Raw genomic sequence first — 23,380 nt, 5'->3', positions numbered from 1 at the left:
CCATTAATAAGAGACATTTGTATACATAAATTGGATATATCTATACAACGTCATCCTACACTATAATAAAAAGAACAAACTACTAAGATATAAATCAACATGGATACATATAAAAACATATTTTGAATGATAGAATTCAGACACAAAGTATACATACTATGCAATCCCATTTATATGAAGTCCAACATGAGGCAAAACTAACCTTTAGTGACAAGTCAGAAAGCAGGGTGAGAATTACACGAATGTATAAATATATAAAAATTCATCAGGACTTAAGATTTGCATATCTTACTGCATGTAAATTATATCTTTATAAAAGGTTTTATAAAAGGAAATCGAGAGAAAAACATTTAGGAAGAAAATATGGAAAACTATGACATTACAAATTACTTCTTTGCCAAACTCACAACATTTCAAGCTATTAATAGTTGTTCCTTTACTTCAAGGAGAGGCAGTAAACAAAAACAGCCTGAAGGATTCTACCCTACATGGAAAAAGTAACTGGTGAATGAATTCAAGGTTCTTGGCATCCCGGGTTTAACAATACTGTTTTGTGTTCACTTAAAGTTCAAAAGGTTGCTAAATGACAAAACATACACATCCTGACAGTTTAGGCATACCCAAAGGGAATTGTTAAAGAACACACATTTGAACACACTCACATTGCTTGAGGAAAAAAATGGGAGTAGAATCATGGAAACATTAATAACTGAAAACCCTCTTGAACTCAGTCTCTTGACCCAGGTGCTTGATGAGGGAGCTAATCACTGCCATCTGTAACACTTACTTTTTTAGGCCAACATTCTTTTTCAGAAACTAGGTACTCCTGGGGTCATACCATGACTTTCTAAAGGGATGGTGAAGTCTCTAGACACATTGCCTGACACTTGACAGAGCAAGTGTCTAGTATACTGATACTCCGGAAAAAGAGAACAAAAAAGCTCTGATGTTAATAAAGAAAAAAATAATAAATCCAGAAGACATGAAGTCTCCTTTACCATCAAAGATTTGTAGTTATAATAAATGTTGTAATGATATTTTGTAATATATTGTAATAATATAATAAAAATAATTTGTAGTTATAATAAATATTGTTGCTAAAGTTGACAATGGAATTTGAGGGCACACTAACCTTTAATAATGGGAAACTGGACTGGAGATACCCAGCTAAAATAGGCTAACTTTCCCATTAGCCCTGTCTGGCAGCTGTGAAGGAATCAGGGATTCTTGCTTAACTAAAATATGACTACAGAATGTAGCCCCTAACTTTACCTTCTATTTCTCTTCCAAAGCTTAGACATTTCAGAAAATGATGCTTCTGAATTTTCTATTCCTCAATATTTAATTCACGAATAATTTTTGCTTCCTAAAGTATAACAATATCTTTGATGTATCCTTAGTCTTTGTTTCTTGCTGTTTGGCCATTCTTGTCTATTGTTTCTTTTGGCTGCCTTTTGGTTCAGAAAAGTCATCCTTATTTCATCTTTCAAAAAGATACATTCTTTCCTTCATAATATTGAATAAATGTATAAATAGCAAGCACAATATTGCTTAAACAGTCATCCCTTGGTATACACAGGAATTGGCTCCAGGACCCCCACATATACCAAAATTCATACATACTCATATCCTGCAGTTGGCCCTAAAAAACTTGCATATATGAAAAGTCAGGCCCTCTGTATATTTGGTTTTCAAATTCCATGAATATGGTATTTTCCATCCGTGTACAGTTGAAAGCAATCCTCATGTAAGTGAACCCATGCAGTTCAAACCCATGTTGTTCAAGGGTCAACTGTACTTGATTCTTAGATTTTCAATTAAGAAAAAAACAAATTTGAACCAACAGAACTGCTATGACGTAGATAATTCTGAACAAAGTTCCTTGGCACTTGGAAACTGTTTTTAACAACACACTGAAGCTTAATTATATAAGTTTAGCTTTTACCTGAGATTTTTAATTTCACAAATTGTTCTATTATATAGAGATATTGAATATACTACTTCTTTTTTTAAGGGTACATGATATAATACTAGCTTGCAATAAAGAATCATGTTTAGTCACCAAACTTTTTGGGATACCAAAGTTACACTGAAGTTATATTGAATACATTGAGGACTTGAATTAGTATATTTTCATCTTCATTTTAATCCCCTCTTCCTCAAGTGTGAAAAAAGCAAGATAATGATTCTAAGATAAAGCTGGTGTCCAGAAGAGAGTTAATTAGGCCTGTGTCTGTTAAATTTAGAAAGGCCTATTTAAAAGGTCATTAGGCTTTAGCTGGCATCTGGGAACTTGGATTCAGGAGGGATCCCACGATTCCCTACATAGTAAGAGTAACTCACTGTGTCTAAACTGTTTGTTCAAACGTGTGGTTTATGCTGAATACCTACATTCCTTCTGAAAGTCTGGAGTTTTGCTACATACCGGGCAGTGTATATAGGTGACCGGTTCCCAGTAAAAATTCTGGACACCGAGTCTTTACTAAGCTTCCCTGGTAGAAGGCATCCCTGGTGAACACATTTTACATATGTTGTCACAACTCATTGCTGGGGGAATTAAATATATTCTGTCTTACTTCATTTGGGGACACTTGGAAACTTGTATCTGGTTTCCTCCGGATTTTGTCCCATGTGCCTCTTTGTTCATTTTACTTTGAATCCTTTTGTTGTAATAAATCATAGCCACAAATGTGACTGTTTGCTGAATCCTGGGAGCTCTCCTAGCAAATCATTGAGCCTAAAGAAAATAGTCTTGGGAACCCTAGATATACCTGTTATCGGTGAATCCTGAACAGAAGGGATGTTGATCCCAAAGAGGGGAGAAATAGCTTCCGAAGGACAGCATTTTTTTAAAAAAAGAATATTCAGGTCAAACTGTCATATGAAATTCCCTTCTTTAGTATAAGTCTGTGTGCAGATTCTTATTTATACACATGGTTCATCGAAAACCATACACATTTTCTCTTCCCATTGCTTCAAGGTGAGAATGTGTTGTTTTCTTGTTTACTTAGTAGTAATTTCCTCATACCTTTAATAACACAGCTTCCTTGGACTGGTTGGCAACAATTCAAACAGCTAAATTCAACAACTTAGAGTTGAGTTCCTGGCCAAATTTCCTCTGAGCACAACTTTCCTAAGAACTTTTGGCAAAATCCAAAAGGCACCTTCCCTAGAGATGCCTTTAACTTGGCAGAGAATGAAGAAGAAACACATTTGTAGCATAATTGTTGTTTTGTTCTTGTAGTCTTAGCAAATGCTCAGGAGTCTGCCTGTGTATGGGCCTCTGGCTTCATCCTATTTCCTTTCTATCTAAGCTTCTTTAAAAATGTAGCTGCAAAAATAACAAATAATGGATGTACCCACTATCCTTACTTTCTTTCATAATTTTTTACCTACTGACATAAATGTAAAAAATGTCATTGGTAAACAGCAGGAAAAAGAATAAAAACATAAAAAGTATACTTTGTAAAACAGAAAATGCAAATGTTATATGATGAAGATGTGGCTGTGGCTGATTCTTCTATAATTACTAATGCTAAATAAAATCATTTTATATGGGGAACTAAGATTATATCTGGTAAGCAACACCTCAAAGAGTCAAAGGCCAACAAACTAGGCTCATGAATATAAATGTGTATTTATTTTGAGTCTAATTCCAATACAATCCATTCTTGATTTCAAATTCATTTTGCATCAATGAACATTGCCCGTTGTTTCCAGATATGTATCCCTAGATGGTAATTTGTCCATTTGTTCTCATTTGTTAAGAATTTTTCCATTAAGTCACATATGGTCGATATTAACTTTCCAAGTACAACTGTCCTTTCCCAAATGCTTATTGGCATTCACCAATGCATTTTCAATTCCTCCTTGTAAAATAATTTGACTAAAATATCTTCTCCTGCAGAGACAGAGATGTTACCTGAGAAAAATAATCTTCCTCTTTTTTTGACTCTAGAATGTCTCCATTGTCCTCCCACTCAAATCAAGCAATGAGCCCCCAAAACTCAAAAGACCACAGAGAGCAATCACCATCTAAAATATACAATGGAGAAATGACATCTGGGTACACTCACCCACTGGAATCTGCAGAAGTGATCGCAATCAGAGGCAGAATCTTCAGGGGGAGGCTGGTCGGTCTTTGAATGTTCTCTGATTCACTTTTCAAGTCAGCTTGTTCCAACTGTCTGAAGGCGAGAGGGGGGAGCTGAATATTGCGGCATGAAAGTCTCCGTACAAGATAGGGTTCCATTCCTCGCAAAGGGTCTTCCTCTTCATTGCTGGAATGTAGTGTTTCTTCGGAGGCCTAAAGCAAAAAATTCAAGAAAACACACATAATCAACAAACTCAAAGCATTTATCATTACATAATGGCTTTATATTTTTCTGGGGAAGAAATTAAGTAAAACTTGTATATGAAAAATGCCAACTAGAAAGCAACAGCATTAACAGAACAATATGCCGGGCTCGGTGGCTCAGCCTGTAATCCCACACCTTTGGGAGGCTGAGGTGAGTGGATTGCCTGAGCCCGCGGGTCCGAGACCTGCCTGGGCAACTTGGTGAGACCTTATCTCTACAACAAATCAAAAATGAACCGGGCGTGGTAGCGCATGCCTGTAATTCTGGCTACTCGGAAGACTGAGGCGGAAGGATCACCAGAGCCCAGCAGGTCGAGGTTGCGGTGGCCGGGAGCGGCCACTGCACTCCAGTCTGGGCGACAGACTGAGACTCCAGCTCAAACAACAACAACAACAACAACAACAAAAACCAGAACAATATTTGGTGAAAAGATTAGAACTCATAACAGAAATCTAAATTTATTTTTAAAATAGTAAATTTGTTCACCAGGTATGACTTGTTGATAACAGTTGACTAGCATCTTTGGTAATCTTAGAATGTATGAATTTTGTGCATGAATTCTATAAAATCAAGGATAAATCAAATGTTTTTCTACCTTCTATTAAACAAATCATTTTAATGTATAGCTTGACCTATGCATATGTCAGGATGCATACACAGTCATGTGTCACTTAACGACAGGATCCATTCTGGGAAAGGCATCATTAGGCAATTTCATTGTTCTGTGAATATCATGCAGTGTACTTACACAAATCTAGATGGTATAGCCTACTACACACCTCGGCTATATGGTATAGCCTATTGCTCTTAGGCTACAAACCTGCACAGCATGTTACTTTACTGAATACCGGAGGTAATTGTAACACAATAGTGAGTATTTGTTATGTCTAAACATATTGAAATATAGGTTAAATACAGTAAAAATACAGTATTATAATCTTATGAGACCACTATCTTACATGTAGTCCATATTGATTAAACATATTTATGCAGCACATGGACGTGTGTGTGTGTGTGTGTGTGTGTGTGTGTGTGTGTATTTGTTTTTTGTTTACTCACATCCATGCCTATAAAAGGAGAAGAAAACGGGTCCTATTTTTTCATACTTAAGACCATATTTGAAGCATATGTTTTTATATGTCACATCTTACTCAGATATTCTCTTGCCAATTTTTATAATAAAACTCTGTGAGGAGAATTAAAAAAAGACATGAGAAGAAAATTTGAGTACTCAGTAGAATTATATTTAAATCACAGCTGAATTTTGCAGATTTGATGCATGTTATCCACATGCAAAGGCAAACCAAGTCTAGAATAAAGTAGAAATTATAATATTTTGATTCTAGTTGAGAAAAATATACTATTACATGAGCAATAATTATTTCCAAGGTTGGAAAGTCTACTCTAGCAACATTTATATATCCACACACTCAGAATTACAGGATCACCAAATGTTATAAGACAACATGCTTCAAAAGAGTGCTGGGTTTTTGAATCCTTGCTTTGCCACTTTACTACTTGTGTTCCTAGATTGTTGCTTAATCTCTCTAAGGCTTCTCTTTCTCTGTATACAAATGGGACTACTACTTACATATAAGAATTAAATGAGATCATCCATGCAATGTGCCTAGCTCACTACCTGCAATGTGATAAGTGATCATAAGTGGCAAGCAATCATAAATAGCAATTGCCTTCCTTTCTGAGTTCTGCAGGTAAAGAAACTAGCCCAGGCAGCCAAAGTATATTTCCCCAAATTAGTCTGTTGATTACAAGTCAAAACTGCATGGCCTTTGGAGCATCCAGGCTTAGTTGGTACACTCTTATTATACTCCTATATTTGGACCAGTAATATAGGCTCACTAAGATTGTTTCTCCATTTGAAAACTGAGATAATCATATTTACCTCTCAGGATCATTGCCTGAATCAGATATGAAGTATCTGAAGCACTAATATCTGGCCCAGAGTTTGCACTCAACAAAATAACAGCTAATTATTATAATCCAGGCTAATTTCTTTTTTAAAAATTTTTTCATACACTGTGCTGCCTTTGATGTTTATTCTCCATATTGATTTCAAAATAGAAAATCTGTTTCTTCTTTATTTATATCTGGAAACATGTGAAAGGATGTGCAATGGTGGACTCTATTTAGCCTTGAATTTTATTGTCTAATTTTATGGACAAACAAGATAATAGAGGGTACCCAGGAGGTAAAGAAGAGGTCAAAGCTGAAAAACAAAGTCCATTTCTTTAAAATCCTAGACCTGAATATCTATATTTTGAAGGATCTACTTGCTTTAAAAAAACTACATTAATAATAATAATGGTTAATGTTCATTGAGTCTTTTATTAAATGATGCTATGTTGTATATATACCACATCTTTTAACAGTTACTAAAATCTTTGAGCTACTTTTCTCAGTTTACATACTAAAAATCAGAGACCTATAAAATAGCATGTCTTAGTCACACAGCCACATGAATAGTGGGATAACCAACCACTGTAGCTTGACTGGGGCTTTTCACTTTTAAAACTGAAAGTCTGGTATCTGGGGAAACCTTATATTCCCAAGCAAGCCAGGATGGTTGATCACCTACAAGTCAGGATTCAAATCCAAATCTATTTAATTTAGTTAAATTTATTTAAGACTGAAGCTAATAACTGCAATGCTGTACTAACTTAGCAAGTATAGTCCCTTACAGGGTGTGTAGAAAAGAACACAAAATCATTGAACATAACTCAATAAACACCTTTACATTTCTCAAAAAAAATTAATAGAACAGAGATCATATCAGCCCTACATAAACTTTAGATATTAATGGTGATCTTTGATTAAATCAGGGGATAGAAATTCTGGGCCCTACTTTTCCACTAGTTACTCAGGTAATCTTAAGAAATCACTTGACCTTTTTAGGTATAAAATTACACAAAATAAACCTTAAGACTACTTTCAGTTCTCAAGTACTTTAATTTTGTAACAACCAATGGCAAATCAATGCTTCCTGAGATAGCAAATTTAAAAAAATGAAGAGAAAGTATGTGCACATGTCACAGTTGTAGCTTTTAGATTGGGGAAATGAGCCTCTGTGTACTTAAGAAGTCCTTCCAAGGACAGAACTGCAAAACTAACCAATGCTCCTGGATTGCTAATAGGTCATAATTAAGTTAGTAACTTATGTATGTAGATACTTTCCTCCAAGATGAACATAAAAAATAACAAAGGGTGAGTCTAGCAAGGTTATAGTGGCACTTTTTACAAGTGTTTAGCTCTCCACTCTGGGTATTAGCAATGCAATTGCAAAACTTTTTTTTTAATTGGATGAATAACTGAATGTTTATGACATTCACTTTTAGATAAAACTGCCTGAAGAGGTAACTCCTGAGAGAACCATCTTTAATAAAAGTAAAGTTTATATTCATGCTCATGTCAGTGTAAACCCAAACTTCTTATAACAATTTTATCCTTATAATAAAAATAATAAAACAGTAAATGCTTATATCCTGACCTTTTCCATTCAAAAACCGTATTAAGTGGCTTTTTCACACTCCAGATAAATGTGTACCAATTATACTTCAGAACTTTATTAGGTTAAAGGCAGCAGGTTAAATAAAAAACATAAAACTAACCACCAGAGCAATATGTAGCATATTATTGCTAAAATATGCCATTCTTGTAAGGAGATGACTGAAAAGATAGTATTTCTATGTCTCCAAGCCATTATTTCCCAAAATGTGATGCTCAAACCCTCTGCATTAGAATCACAGAAGGTGCTCACTAAAATTCAGACTTCCAATCCAGATGTGCCTAAACAAAATCTCTGTGATTAGAGCTTGAGAGTCTGAATAAGTCTCTCAAATAATATTATTTGCCAAATAATCTTATTAAATATTAATCTCAAATAAATATTATTTGCCAAATAATCTTATTAACTTATGTCTAAAATGGCAAAACCATAAGGTCTCTCTGGTGCATACTAAAGTTTGAGACCTTATGGTTTTGCCATTTTAGACATAAGTTAATAAGATTATTTGGCAAAGATTTAGCCACAAAAATATTCAATACAACTCATTTATAATAATGAGTAACCAGAAGTAATCTAATTGCTGTACTGAGGGATTGGCTTAATAAATATTGACACATCATATGATAAAATACTATAAGGCTGTTCAAATATTAAAGAAGAATGTGTGATTATGTTCACGATGCGATGTTGAATAGGAAGAACAGATTATAGAGTGATTTCATTTTTGTAAAACAATAGCATCAAAACAAAACAAAAAAGTCACATATTCATAAAACAATTCTGGGAAAATATATTACAATTATCTAAAATGATTTTCCCTGGGTGGTGATATGGGAATAATTTTGTTTTCTTATTTTTATAAATTATTAACTTCTATATTCTCCATAACAAAAATGTCTTATCTCATTCATTTAAAAATTATGCTAGAAGTCATAGTAAAATGAGACAACATTCTCCTGGCTATTGATGGAACTTAGAACTATCTCTTATTTAGTTTTAAGATACACAGTATGAAAATAAAAGAAATGCTGAAATATTTCAGTGAATTTAATATGAACCTATTATATTGTAATCGAATTCTCTTTAATAATTAGCCAACTTATGAAGAGGAATTGACAGTCAAATAATCTTAATAATAAGTTTTTCATTGTTAGTACAAACACCACTCCCCAATAATTAACACTTACAATGAAAAAAAGTTAAGTTTATTATTATTATTATCCTTTCTGTTTTCTTCAGCTTTTATGTAAGACATTTAATTTATTTGTTCTTTATTTTTTTCCAAAGTAGATAACAAACTGCTTAGTGGCCTTCAGTGCAGGGACATACAAATAACTGGTGTTAAATAAATGTCTATGGTTCCTGATAATCTCATACTTACAATAATTTTTTATACAAATATATAAAAATGTGATTTCTATAGAGAAATCCCCTTAAAATGTATATACATCAACATGGTAGGAAGAAATGTTTCTTTCTGGGCACACAGCTAAATCATATTTCCAGAATCCCTTGCAAGTATGCAGTCATGTCAATGAAAGTTACATTATGTGCCAATGGATTATAAACTGAGAAAATGTATACAAGTGCATGTGCCAATTTCAGATCTTGCACATAAAAACCTTGTGAGTTAACCCCCATTTCTCTGCTCCTCTGTAATCCCTCCCTATGTGCTGAAGACAGTAGGATCATAAGATAAAATAAGCCACAATTCCTTAGCTACTCTTTACAGAAGAGCCACTTGCCAATTAGAAACACTTAAGTTGGGTTACGTGAGTCACATACCTTTGTTGAGGTAATCAACCACAGAAAAATTGGGGTTTCCTTAATCCAGGTAGTACTATTTCATATGTATAATCACATTTCTATCCTTAGAGTTCTGACTATCTTTTTTTTTTGAGTTGGAGTCTTACTCTCTCACTCAGACTGGAGTGCGGTGGTTGCACCGCAGTCTCGACCTACTGGGCTCCAGCAATCCTTCCGCCTCAGCCTTGCAAGTAGCTGGATCTACAGGCGCGTGCTACCACGCCCGGCTAATTTTTTGATTTATTGTAGAGATGAGGTCTCGCCAAGTTGCCCAGGCGGGTCTCGAACCCGCGGACTCAGGCAATCCACTCACCTCAACCTCCCAAAGCGCGGGACTACAGGCTGAGTCACCAAGCCCGGCTTACTTATCTTAATTATGACACAATTTTCTGGTTAATTCCTTTGTTAGGCATTTATTAGGCACCTACTTGCTTCCAAGTTTATGTTGGGTACTAAAAACATGGAGATGAATAAGGCACTACCTTTTATTTAAGTGTTTAGAGTCCATTTGGGGAGAAAGATAAGTAGACAGATAATCACTGGTATATGATAAAGCTGTAATTGAGGATTTGGGGTTCTTTAGGAAAACATAGGTAGGATGAACACCTCTGTGAGTTGAAAGGGAGAGTTAGCCAGATGTGAAGTCAATGAAAGGAGACTGTCCTTGGGCAATCTCAGGCAAAAAATGATGTAGGTTATTTCATAAGTTTGGCATTTATCTTTGTTTTCTGTCTATAGATCCAATCATTTCTGTTTAGTCTCATTGCATGCTCCTCTATTAACAATTTTTAAGTTTAGTCATTCTCCAATGCTATCCTTCAACCATCTCTCTTTTTTTCTAACAAAAGCCAAACTTGTTTAACTTTATTTAATGCAATATCTCCCCAAATTGTATCTAACACAATAGTAGTTACATAAGATGATAGTAGATGTTTTGCTTTTAAGAAAATCTCCTTTTTCAAAATAGTTTTTAAACTATACTTCATTCTTCAAGCTTAACAACATAGTTTGGGTGGTAGAAGTTCAGAAAAAGACAACACAGCTATTACTATTCCCTGAAGTGGTTTTCTGGGTTAGCTAACCACTGAACTTATCTCTCTTTTAACCCTACACACTCATGCCAAAAATGTCATCCAATGAATACAAACATTTTCTGCCTTTTTATTCAAGACTCTAAGTCAGCCTTCAGCTGGTCAATCATAGTAGAGTGATTTACTTATGTATCTCTATTCACTTTGTTAGCTTGGACACATCTGGAAGGAAGGGAGGATGCCAAAACAATCTGTGTACCCCTAGCACTTAGCCAGTGTCTGGAATAAAACACATACTAAATAAAACTTGTTGAAGGAAAGAATGAAGTAAGTAGACATGCTATATCTATTTCTTCAACTACAAGAAATTGGGAAATGGAAAAATAATATTAGATAATGATATTACTAGTAATGTTGTATTTATAACCCTAAATATAAGTTAGGTATGAAACTGGATCACATAACAAAGAATTTCTATTGACGTTCCGAACTTCTGGTCAGGCATGGTGGCTCATGCCTATAATCTCAGTACTTTGGGAGGCTAAGGCAGGGAGGATTGATTCCAGGAGTTTGAGATCAGCCTAGGCAACAAGCAAGTCTCTACAAAAAAATTAAAAGAAATTAGGCAGGCATTGTGGCATTGGTGCTGTAGTCAGCAACTCTGGAGGTAGAAAGATCACCTGAGCCGAGAAGGTCAAAACTGCAGTGAACTGTGATTGTGCCACTGCACTCCAGCCGGGCGACAGAATGAGACCCTGACTCAAAAAATAAAATAAAAATAAAATCCAGACTTCAGTCACTTAAACCACTTTGGCGTATCCCCATGTTTAAATCTTCTTTTAAATACGTGAACATTATGATGAGTATTTTCACCTATTTTAAAAAATAAGACTGAAAGATTTCAAGCACTCAGTGCTTCCAGAGGCCTGAATTGTAAAGAGCACATTGTAAATAGCACATTAAATAGTCAGGTGGTTTTTCAGGAAGAAGATTAAGTGAAGGATAGGTTTATATCACCTAAAATGTGACATTGCTTTTTTCCTGTCCAATTGGTCTGTTGAAACATTAACCTTTGTAAAAGTCAAGTTTTCCTGTACGTAAATTTGTACTATGAACAAGACAATTTTTGATAACTCTTTGAGGACTGGGATACATTTAATAGGTTACTATGGCAGTGAACTGAAAATCATATTTGCAATCTTAAAGTACTATATGCCAAGAGTAGACTTTTAGATATATTAGTCTTTTATGTCTCCATGAAATTGCTAACAACACACTAAAGCGATAATTGATAATCAGCCTTAAGACTCTCCTAGCCTTATGCCAAATGTTTTTCCCCTTATCTCATTACTTATTATATGTGTTCAATCTTAAAATTAAGTGCCATTGTTGTCCAAATAATCTTGTAGAAAACTCATAAGTCAAGGCAATAAATACCTAATGTATTTTAATATTTTAGAGTATTGTACTGAATTAACATTTTTTTTGAGTTGGAGTCTCACTCTGTCACCCAGACTGGAGTGCAGTGGCCGCTCCCGGCCACCGCAGCCTCGACCTGCTGGGCTCCGGCGATCCTTCCGCCTCGGCCTTCCAAGTAGCCGGAATTACAGGCATGCGCTACCACGCCCAGCTGATTTTTTGATTTATTGTAGAGATGAGGTCTCTGCTGCCCAGGCGGGTCTCGAACCCGCGGGCTCAGGCAATCCACTCACCTCAGCCTCCCAAAGGCGCGGGATTACAGGCTGAGCCACCGAGCCCGACTCCACAGTCCATTTTCAAATGGATATTTGTATACTGATATAGTAAAGGTACTCTTGCAGAATGAGTTCCATGTAAAAATGAGAATTTCTACCTCAGGTTAATATTAAGATAGCAGATGGCTCTCAAACATCCACAAAGCATAATCCAAATATAGACCGATTTCATAATGATTAGAAGAGACAGAGATTACTGAAGTCTTCCTAAAGCTATATAACTCACTCATCAAAACTTCTAAGAAGTTTCTAAAAGAAATAGAAAAATTTATCATTCAGTAATATTCTACTGTATATTCTCATCAACAAGAAACACTAGGATTCAATTAACCTTCTGTAAATAGCACTGTACCTCTCTGTGTCCTTAAAAAATGAAGTCAATTCTAATTTGTTAGTTGTTAGAAAAAAATTAGGAAAAACTATGAGTTTTATCCATGATTTACTTCACAATGATATACAGTAACAGAATCACAAGTGTAAAAAAAGAAGCTAACTTTTTTTTTACAGCTGCAAATTATGTCTTCCTAGAAGAGTAGGTTAAACTTAGCTGGATTACTCTCTCTTAGTGCTTTAAAAAGTCTCTCACTTGATGAATCAAGTGTCAAAGCATAACCTTAATAAAAATGCAAATAAACTATTGTCTTTATTCTCCTATTTTATTTAAAATACCTATACCAATAAAAAGTTTATAAACATGAAAGCAAAAACTAAAACCATCAGTTAAGTGAAGATAAATTTATAATAATAAACTAGTTCTGTAAATCTAGAATAAACTAATGAATGTTGGGCTGTGGGGGGATAAAATAAAGCTAACTTCCCTTTTCACATGGAGGGAGTCAGACATGATGTTTCTTCTCTTAGCTTTAATGCTTAGTAACTATAACATATTTCCTTAATAAACAAACTATGGATTAGAAGAATGTTTGTATTAAATCTACATTCAACTTTATAGTTACTGGTGAAACATTTGTTCATTATTGTTAAAATCAGATACTAATAATTCAAGATGGTCCCCAACATCCCCTTTTATTTAGCATTATTAATATTTATTGTATTACATGATCTGTATAGGTAGCCACATGATCCTCATAAAAACTATAGGAACTATCATAGTTCCCATTTTATAGATTCTGAAAACGAGACCTAAAGGGGATAGTTTGCCCAAGTAACACTATTAAGCTTATACAGGTTAGTTTTCACAGAGTTACACAGGACCTTTCCATAGGCCACCTAGGCCTGGTTCCACCCTTGTTTCACACAATAGTATACCCTGTGGTCTGAGGACTCATGGCAACGTGTGGGAAATGTCTCTTCAGCCATCTCATCTTCCATAACCCCTGAGTTCTGACTCAGGATCCTCCAGTTCTAAGATCAGGTTCTGAAACCAGGTTTTCCAGGTTTATGGTTTTAACTCAAATGTAATATTGTTCCCATTTTTAAAGAACTTTTGGCAAATTCAGTAATCCAACACGAGGGACAGAAATAGGAGGCATTAAACTAAAAGAAAGGTGAAGAAAAATTTCTCCTTATTTGGTTAAAACTTGGATTAATATAGGAAGTCCCCCCAAATCAACTAAAACGTAATAGAAAGTAAAAATAGGTAAATTTGTCCAGTGATAAAGTAAAAGTGCAAAAATTTCCTTTAGAAAATCAAAGGCCAGTTATTAAAACTACGGCACAAAAACATCTCTTTTATAGAAACAGAATGTTTACAAATAAGTTTAAAAAGACACAAGTGGAACATAGATTAAGAAACCTACACAAATTTTCTAAGACATATAATCAAGACTGATATTCCTTACAATTATTTTCAGAGCTCAATGTCACTGCAAAAAACAGAAACAAACAAAAATATTTCTCTTTTTTTAATTTTTGAAGGGATTAGAGAGGCCAGAAACTTTTTTTTAAGAAAAAAGGGTGAGAAGGGCAAGAATATTTTAAAAATAAAAAATAATGTGAAGATGGTCTTCCCCTTCTAGATATAAAGTTGTACCATGGAACTATAGTAACAATAACATGTTTCTTAAAAATAATCAATAGAAAGATCAGTGGAACAATACAGAATCCCCTTAAATGTTTCTTAAGAAAAAACTTAATATGTGTCAATATGTGTTAAAGAAAACACTATCAACAGATGGGGAGGAAACAGGCCAGGTCCAGTGCCCAGGAGCTCTAGACCAGCCTGGGAAACATAGTGAGACCTATTAAAAAATTAGCCAGGTGCTATGGTGTGTGCCTTTAGTCCCAGTTACTCAGGAGGCTGAGGCAGAAGGATCATCTAAGCCAAGGAGGTTGATGCCGAGGTGAGTCATGATCATGACCCTGCACTCCAGCCTGGGCAACAGAGTAAGACATCGACAATCAATCAATCAGTCAATTAATCTGTCTGTGAAGAATACTATATCCAGCAAAACTGTACTTCAAAAATGAAGGAGAACAAAAGATAAACAAAGACTGAAGTAATTCATCAGCCCTATGCCTGACTTATAAGAATTGTTGTTTAAGTTGAAGCAAACATATACTAGACAGCAATACAAAATTATGTGGAAATATAAAGCTCTCTACTAACAAGAAATATTTAGACAAATACAGAATCTTGTAATACTGTAATCGTGATGTATAAACCACCTTTAACTTTGGTATATAATTTAATTATAAACTGAGAGTATAAAGTGGGCATAGATGTTAAGGAGTAGAGTTTTGTATACAACTGCATACAAACTATGACATCCCTAGACCCAGACTGTGAACTGAGAGCAGTCCTGTTCACTCAGGAATCCACCAGGACTCTTGCCCATCCATGCCTCAGGAGGTAGAAGTGGTGACCTCAGTCTCACAACAAATCCTGAATGACTCTATTACTTGGCTCCAGCCACTCTCAGTTGCAGCCTGAGAGCAGTCCTGCCTACTCAGCAGCTTTCTGGGAGTCACACTCGTCAATGTCCTGAGAAGTTAGCTCGCCAAACTTGGCTCCACAGCAGATTCTGAAATGACCCTGCAACTTGGCTCCAGCTTCTCTCAGTCTTGACCCAAGGGAAGTCTTACCTACTCAGAAATCTAGTAGTAGGCATGCCCATCCAAGTCCCTGGAGGTAGGCCTGCAGAACTCAGTCTCAGTTGTGAACCTTTAACCAGCTGAGCTACTCAGTTCCAGGACCTCTCATCTATAATCTGAGGCCAGTTCTCCCTACCCATACACCCACCCAGTGAGGCAGCAGAAGTCCTCCAAGAATCCAAAGGGAGTCACACCCATCTGTATAACTGGTAACAGGACTTCCATTGGTAGAACCAACTAAGACCCCTGTTACACGACTGTTTTACTGACAATGTCCTGATGATGTCCAGTTTGCCTGGAGACTAGACAATGATTTTTGTGTGCTCAATACCTTTGTAATAGACCTGCCTACTGCAGACCCCACAACAGACTCAGGAGTAGACACATCACCTTGCTCCAACCACAACTGACTGTGATCTTAGAGGCAATTCCATAAGCCTGGGGATGCAACAGAAGAAGTTTGCTAAAATAAGTCTGTAAAGACTGGAAGAGGTAGTTGCTTCTTTAAATTCACAGATACCAGCAAAGTCATACACATGAAGAAATAATGTGGAAAGACATATTCAAGGTGCTAAAAGAAAGGTAACTGCAAAGTAAAGATACTATACATTGCAAAGGTTTTCTTCAGAAATGGGGAGGTAAAAACATTTCTAGACAAACAAAAACTAAGGGTATTCATTACCACAAAACCTGTTATAAGAAATACTACAGGGAGCTTTCAAGTTGAAATTAAAGGCTGATAAATAACAACAGAAAAGCATATGAAACTATAAAACTCATTGGAAAAAGTAAATATATAATGAAGTTCTGAATAGTCTAATCCTCTACAGTGGTGTGTAAATTATTTCTAACCCTGGAGTAAAAGATAAAAGACAAAAGTATTTAAAATAATCATGCTACAGTAATTTGTTAATGGATATACAATAGAAAAACATGCAAAGTGTGATATCAGGGCAGAGTAAAAGTGTAGCATGTTTGTATGTGATTGAAATTAATTGTTATCAGCTTAAAATAGAACACTATAAATATAGGATTTCTTTGGAAACCCATATTAATCATAAAGAAAAAAAAAAACCCTCAAATCCACAAAAGATTTTTTTAAAAAGGAATCAAAGCATAAACTATAAAATATCAACAGGTCACAAAAGATAGCAATAAAGGAAGAAAGAAGCACAATAACTACAAGACAATCAAAAAAAATTTAATGGCAATAGTACATCCTTTGCTATCAATAATAACCTTGAATGGAAATGGATTAAATTATTCAATCAAAACACATAGAGTGACTGAATGATTGCCAAGAAAAAGATCCAACAATATGCTGCCTACAAGAGACTCACTTAAGACTTAAGGACATGCATAGACTGAAAGCAAAGAGATGGAAACAATATGACATGCACCTTAACAGACAAATAACAACAAAAGAGTTGAATCAGTAATCAAAAATTAACAAAGAAAATACCAGGAGCAGGTGGTTCATGAGCGAATGCTGCTAATCATTCCAAGAATTGGCGCCAATTTATCTCAAACTTAGAAAAAAACCTGAAGAGAAAGGAACACTTCCATACACATTTTATGAGGTAAGCTTTACCCTCATACAAACACCAGAAAAAGACACTATAAAAAAAGAAAATTACAGGTCAACTTCCTGATGAACATAGATGCAAAAGTCCTCAACAAAATACTAGCAAACTGAATTCAACAGCACACTAAGAGGATCATTCACCATGATCAAGTGGGATTTATCCTGGGCATGCAATATGGTCCAATTTATGCAAATTAATAAAAGTAATATACCAAAGTAACAGAATGAAAGACAAAAATCATATGAGCTACATTTTTTCTGCCTCTCGATTAGATGCAGAAATTTTTTAAAAACAAAATCCAACATCCTTTCATGACAAAAACTCTCAACAAATTAGGTAGAGAAGAAATTAATCTCAAGATAATAAAGGCCAGATTTGACAAGCTCATGGCAAATGTCATACTCAATGGTGAGAAGCAAGCTGAAAGCTTTTCCTCTAAGATCTGAAGCAAGGCAAGGATGCTCACTCTTACCACTTCTGTTCAACACAGCAATAATGAAAGCCCTGACCAGAGAAATTTTCTTGTACTTAGGCAAGAAACAGAAATAAAAGAAAATCAAAATCAGAAAAAAAGTTAAATTTTATCTTTTTGCAGCTGACATAATCTTATATGGAAAAAAATCTTAAAGATTTCACCAAAGAACTGTTAGAACAAATAAACAAATTCAGTGCATTTTTTTAATATGAAATCAACATACAAAAACTATTTGCATTTCCATATACTAATAACAAACTATCCGGAAAAGGAATTAGGAAAAACCACCCCATTTATAATATTATCAAAAATAACAAAATATTTAGGAATATATTTAACCAAGGAGGTGAAAGATCTTTATATTTAAAACTATAAGGCATTGATGAAATTGGAAAGATATCCTATGTTAATTAATGGGAAGATTAATATTGTTAAAATCTCCATAAACCCAGGATAATCTATTAAATGCAATCCCTATCAAAATTTGAATGGCATTTTTCACAGAAATAGAGAAAACTATCCTAAAACTCATGTGAAACCACAAAAGACCCAAGTAGCTAAAGTTATCTTGAAAAAGAACAAAGTTGGAGGCATCACACTCCAACTACATTTGAAACTACATGATAAAACGACAATAATCAAAGTAGTGTAGTAATAGCATAAAAATAAACACAGAGAACAATGAAACAGAATAGAGATCCCAGTAATGAACTCATGCATATATGGACAATTAACCTTTGACAAAGGCTTGAATTATGTACAATAAGGAAAAGACAGTCTCCTCAATAAAGGGTGCTAAAAAAACTAGATATTCTCATGCAAAATAATGAAATTGGACCTTTATTTTTTACCATATACAAAAATTTGCTTAATGATGGATCTGAAACTGTAAAACACCCAGAAGAAAACATAGGGGAAAAGCTTCTGGACACTGGTCTTGGCGATTATTATTTGAACATGACACCAAAAACACAGGCAACAAAATAAAAAATAAACAAGCAGGACTAGAAAGAACTAAAAATCTCTGCACAGCAAAAGAATCAACAGAATGAAAATATTTTCTACCTATGGAGTGGTAGAAAATATTTGCAAACCATATACAGTCGTACCTTAGTATCCATGGGGGATTTGTTCCTGGCCCCATCCTCACCCTCACAGATACCAAAATCCTCAGATGCTCAAGTCCTTCATACAGAATAAAGTTGTATTTGCATATAACCTACACAATCCTCCTGCACACTTTAAATCATCTCTACATTACCTATATATTAAAAGTACTATGTAAATAGTTATTCTGCTGTATTATTTTTAAATTTGCATTATTTTTATTGCTGCATTGTCATTTTTTGAATATTTTTGATCCACAGTTGAATCTGTGGATTCATGACCCACAGATACAGAGAGATGACTGTACCTGACATATTCAAACATACAAAGAACTCCTATAACTCAATAGCAAAAATCCCAATAACACAGTTTTTTAAAGGGGCAAGGAATCTGAACAGATCTTGCTCCAAAGATGACATGCAAATGGCCAATATGTATATAAAAAGTGCTCAACATCACTAATCATCCAGGAAATACACATAAAAGCCACAAGGAGATATCACTTTATACCTGTTAGGATGACTATAAAAAGTGTTGGTGAGAATATGGTGAAAAAGGAATGCTTGTTTATTGTTGGTAGGAATTGGTACCTCCTTTATGCAATACAGTAGGACGTTTACTGAAAAGATTAAAAACAGAGCTACCAGCTGGGCTCGGTGGCTCAGCCTGTAATCCCGCGCCTTTGGGAAGCTGAGGTGAGTGGATTGACTGAGCCCGCGGGTTCGAGACCCACCTGGGCAGCGAGACCTCATCTCTACAATAAATCAAAAAATCAGCCGGGGTGGTAGCGCGCGCCTGTAATCCCGGCTACTCGGAAAGCTGAGGCGGAAGGATAGCCGGAGCCCAGCAGGTCGAGGCTGCGGTGGCCGACGGAGTGAGACTCCAACTCAAAAAAAAAAAACAACAGAGCTACCATTTGATTTGTTCCATCAACCTCACCCAAAGGAAATAAAATCAGCACATTGAAGAGATATCTGTATTGTCATGTTCATTGCAGCATTATTCACAATAGCCAAGATACAAAACCAACCTATGTGTCCATTGACAAATGAGTGAACAAAGAAAATGTGATATGTATATACAAAGGAATATTATTCAGGCATAAAAAAGAAAATATTGTCATTTGAGAAAACATGGATGAACCTGGAAGACATTATGCTAAGTGAAATACACCAGACACTGACAGACAGATGACCATATGATCTTCTTACATGTGAAATCCAAAATAGTTACACTCATATAAGCAGAGAGTAGAATGGCGGTTGCCAGGATCTGGGACATGGGGGAACTAGGGTAATGTTGGTAAAAGGACACTAACTTTCAGTTGTAAGATGATTATGTAGTGAGGATATTATACATATTGGTTATTATAGTTGATAATACTGTATTGTTGATTTCAAATTTGCTAAGAGAGTAGATGTTAAGTGTCCTCACCATGCACACACATATACACAGAAGAAAGTAATTATGTGTCGGGTTGGATGTGTTGATTAATCTGATTGTGGTATTTGTTATGCAATGTATATACATTTCAAATCATCAGGTTTATGTCTTGAATGCACACAATTTTTATCTGCTATGTTTATCTCAATAAAGCTGGGGGAGAACAAAAATAAGTTTATGCGGCCGGGCTTGGTGGCTCAGCCTGTAATCCCGCGCTTTGGGAGCCCAAGGTGAGTGAATTGCCTGAGCCCACAGGTTCGAGACCCGCCTGGGCAACTTGGCGAGACCTCATCTCTACAATAAATCAAAAACTAGCCAGGTGTGGTAGCGCGCGCCTATAGTTCCAGCTACTTGGAAGGCTGAGGTGGAAGGATCGCTGGAGCCCAGCAGGTCGAGACTGCGGTGGCCGGGAGCGGCCACTGCACTCCAGTCTGAGTGACAGAGTGAGACTCTAACTCAAAAAATAATAATAATAAGTTTATGCTTTCAAAATAATAAAACATAAGTCATTTATCAAGCCTGTAGATTAAAGTACTAATTATAGAACTAAAAAGACTGGTTAGTATATTCAACAACACCATAGGGATGCAATCAGCAAAATTCAATCTGTGAGAAACTCTGTAGGATATATGTTACAGTTTTTTTCAATGAAAAAAATGCAGAGAGGGAAAAAGGGTAGAAAGGGGGAAATTTATAGTCTAAAAGAAAACAAAGATGCACAATTATTTCAGTCTGTCAATCTTTTTTGGAAACATTTCAAACAGAAAGATTAAAATTATTTGAAGAAATCAGTGAAAATTGATATTTAAATTATTAGAAAAAAGTTAAAATTATAAATTATTATTAAATTGCAACTCTTAAAAATTTATAAGCATTTTAGTGTTATTGGGGCAATTGTCAAAAAATTGTTTTTAGGAACATGCTAAAAATACTTATAGATGAAGAAATATTATGTATTGAAAATAATCCTAGTGGAAGGAATTGTGAGCAAGGATACAGATGAAACAAGAATTAGCTGTGTGTTGAGAATTGTTGAAACTGGGTGATGAGCACTTAGGGTGCATTATACTACTCTCTGTACTTTCGTGCATACTTGAATTTTTCCATTATACATTTTAAAAATGTATAAAAATTCATAATGATTTTCTCTTTTAGATCAAAGAAGCAGAAATATAGTGCTGTGCAAAGTGAGGGGACCGGGGGTCTCTGCAAGCAGAAGAGTCACTGAAATAAAACTGCTTATATTACCCTTTTACCTAAGGCTGGCTCAAAACTAGGGTTAAAGTAATATGTTCACCACGCCCTGTGAGAAAGCTGGAAAAAACTAATTAAAATAAATTCATAAATTGCTAAGTATTCCTTAGAGACAAATGCTGTGTATATTCAACACATTATGATGGTGATGATAATGATAATGATTATGCTTCTAAGGCTAAGTGGTACCACTCTGTAATAGCAATTGTTTCGTGTTGTAAACATGATCATTCCCACCACTAAGTATTCGCTAACCTATTCACAATTACGTGCTTCTTTTCTTTGTGCTGAAACTAAATAATCCGAAGAAAATCCTATCCCTTACAAATGTTTAACAAAAATTAATTACCATATTCCCTTTAAATAAACAGCAAGTTTCCCAGAATTTGATAAGTTATTGCTTTTTATGGTTAGCATACACCCCCTCAGGACCGCATTCTAAATACATTCTGCACTGGCGTTCAAATTCAGGGCTTTGGACTTTTTTGGTGGTTGTGTTTCCTTCAAGTTTATGAAACTATTTCTCCTTTTTCTTGAGTTTGAGAATATTAAAACTGTTAGATCCTCACAATAAAAGGTGCATAGAATTTTTACAAGCATTTAAAAACTAGATACTTAGCTATTTGTTCCTTGGCCACATTTTTGCCTTTAAATATAATTTTCTAGGTTATTTACATGATGATTTTTTTTAAATGTCACTTTCAGTTACCACCCCAAACAATGAAAATTGAAATCAGTTCTCAATTATTTTATTTGTTATCGTGGGTTTTCTTTAAGGATAGACTAACAAATCACTCCTGACCTCAAGGCAACATGGGTTTTATAAATTAGATTACAAATATCAAGTGATAAAAATCTCTTTTTATCACATAGAAAAGATTGATCATTGTTGATCTGGCACAAAACAGCTGAAAACAAAATAATCACAGCCATCCATATGGATATAAGATATAGCCAGATATCATTAAAAAAATCTTTAATTAATTATATATTTTGGTTTAAAAATATAGCAAATAATTTCTTATCCGTATATAAATAAATAACTTACAAAATGCCTTACCTCTCAGTTTTGTTACAACGTAAAATATTCTTTAATTTTACTATGTTTACTATTTAATGTGAAATACATAATCTCATTCCATGTCATTTGCTTGATAGACTCTCAGGGTTGGCAGTGACTTTAGTTTCATCTAGTTCAATATTCCCCTGGTTTCATGACCCTCCACATGTATAACTAGTTAATTTTTCCTGCAGCATTGGCAAGTAGACCATGATTCCATGCTTGAATAACTCCAATTATGAGATCTACAGATATTTAATGAGCACCTACCACCAACTGGCACTGATTTGGGTGCTTGGATACAGCTGCAAACAAAATGAACAAAGATCTTTGCTCTTAAGGAGTACACATTTTAGCAGTTTCTAGAATGAAATTCACCACTGGCAACATGTTTTGCCTTATTTATTCAGTAAGTAGTCACTGAGTGCCAACATGTATCAGAAATACTTCTCAGCACTGATGAACCAAAGATAAATAAAACAGAGCAAGTTACAAGCATTATGAGAAAATCATTCTATACAATCCCATGGAAATGTGCTTCCCTATAATTACCACCGTGTTTCATATTTTGGGGTGGCATACATTAGGTCTAATTGCTCTGCCCTAAGATTTGTATCTGTCAACCCCAACCTTGCTTTTCAGGCCCCCCCAATTATTTTCTTTCAGAGACCATGCACTCAGATTACTAGAAGGACCAGGAATTTAAATCAAATGGGTTAAGAGGTATACATATCATGACATTTCCTCAGTTGGTTCCCATACAAGAATATAGGAGCAAAACCCAGAAATCTCTCTCTATATATATATTTTTATTTTACTGTTGTGGGGTACAAGTAAGAATTTGCTACATAAGTAGGCTGCATGCAGTTGAAGTTTGGGCTTCTAGTTGGTCCTCTTTCCCCTTGGTAGTGGACTAGGTATCCATTGTG

The 23,380-nt window shown here is 35.1% G+C and overlaps 1 protein-coding gene across 1 annotated transcript in view; it reads right to left on the bottom strand.

Moving 5' to 3' along the window:
• Window positions 1-3,783: 3,783 nt before the first annotated feature.
• The window catches only part of LOC110596629 (cAMP-specific 3',5'-cyclic phosphodiesterase 4D-like), a 196,647-nt gene continuing 177,050 nt past the window's right edge, over window positions 3,784-23,380 (bottom strand). The window contains exons 2-3 of the mRNA XM_021718059.1: window positions 4,077-4,306; window positions 3,784-3,901 (exon numbers count right to left, since the gene is read on the bottom strand). Of these exons, the coding sequence (XP_021573734.1) occupies window positions 3,784-3,901; window positions 4,077-4,306 (348 nt within the window). The remainder of the gene's footprint in view (window positions 3,902-4,076; window positions 4,307-23,380) is intronic.

Source organism: Carlito syrichta, unplaced genomic scaffold (genome assembly GCF_000164805.1).
Source record: "Carlito syrichta isolate Samal-C Ts95f unplaced genomic scaffold, Tarsius_syrichta-2.0.1 Scaffold311771, whole genome shotgun sequence".
Lineage (NCBI taxonomy): Eukaryota > Metazoa > Chordata > Mammalia > Primates > Tarsiidae > Carlito > Carlito syrichta.
Note: the sequence above shows the minus strand (reverse complement) of the source record. Positions and strands in the feature narration are given on the sequence as shown.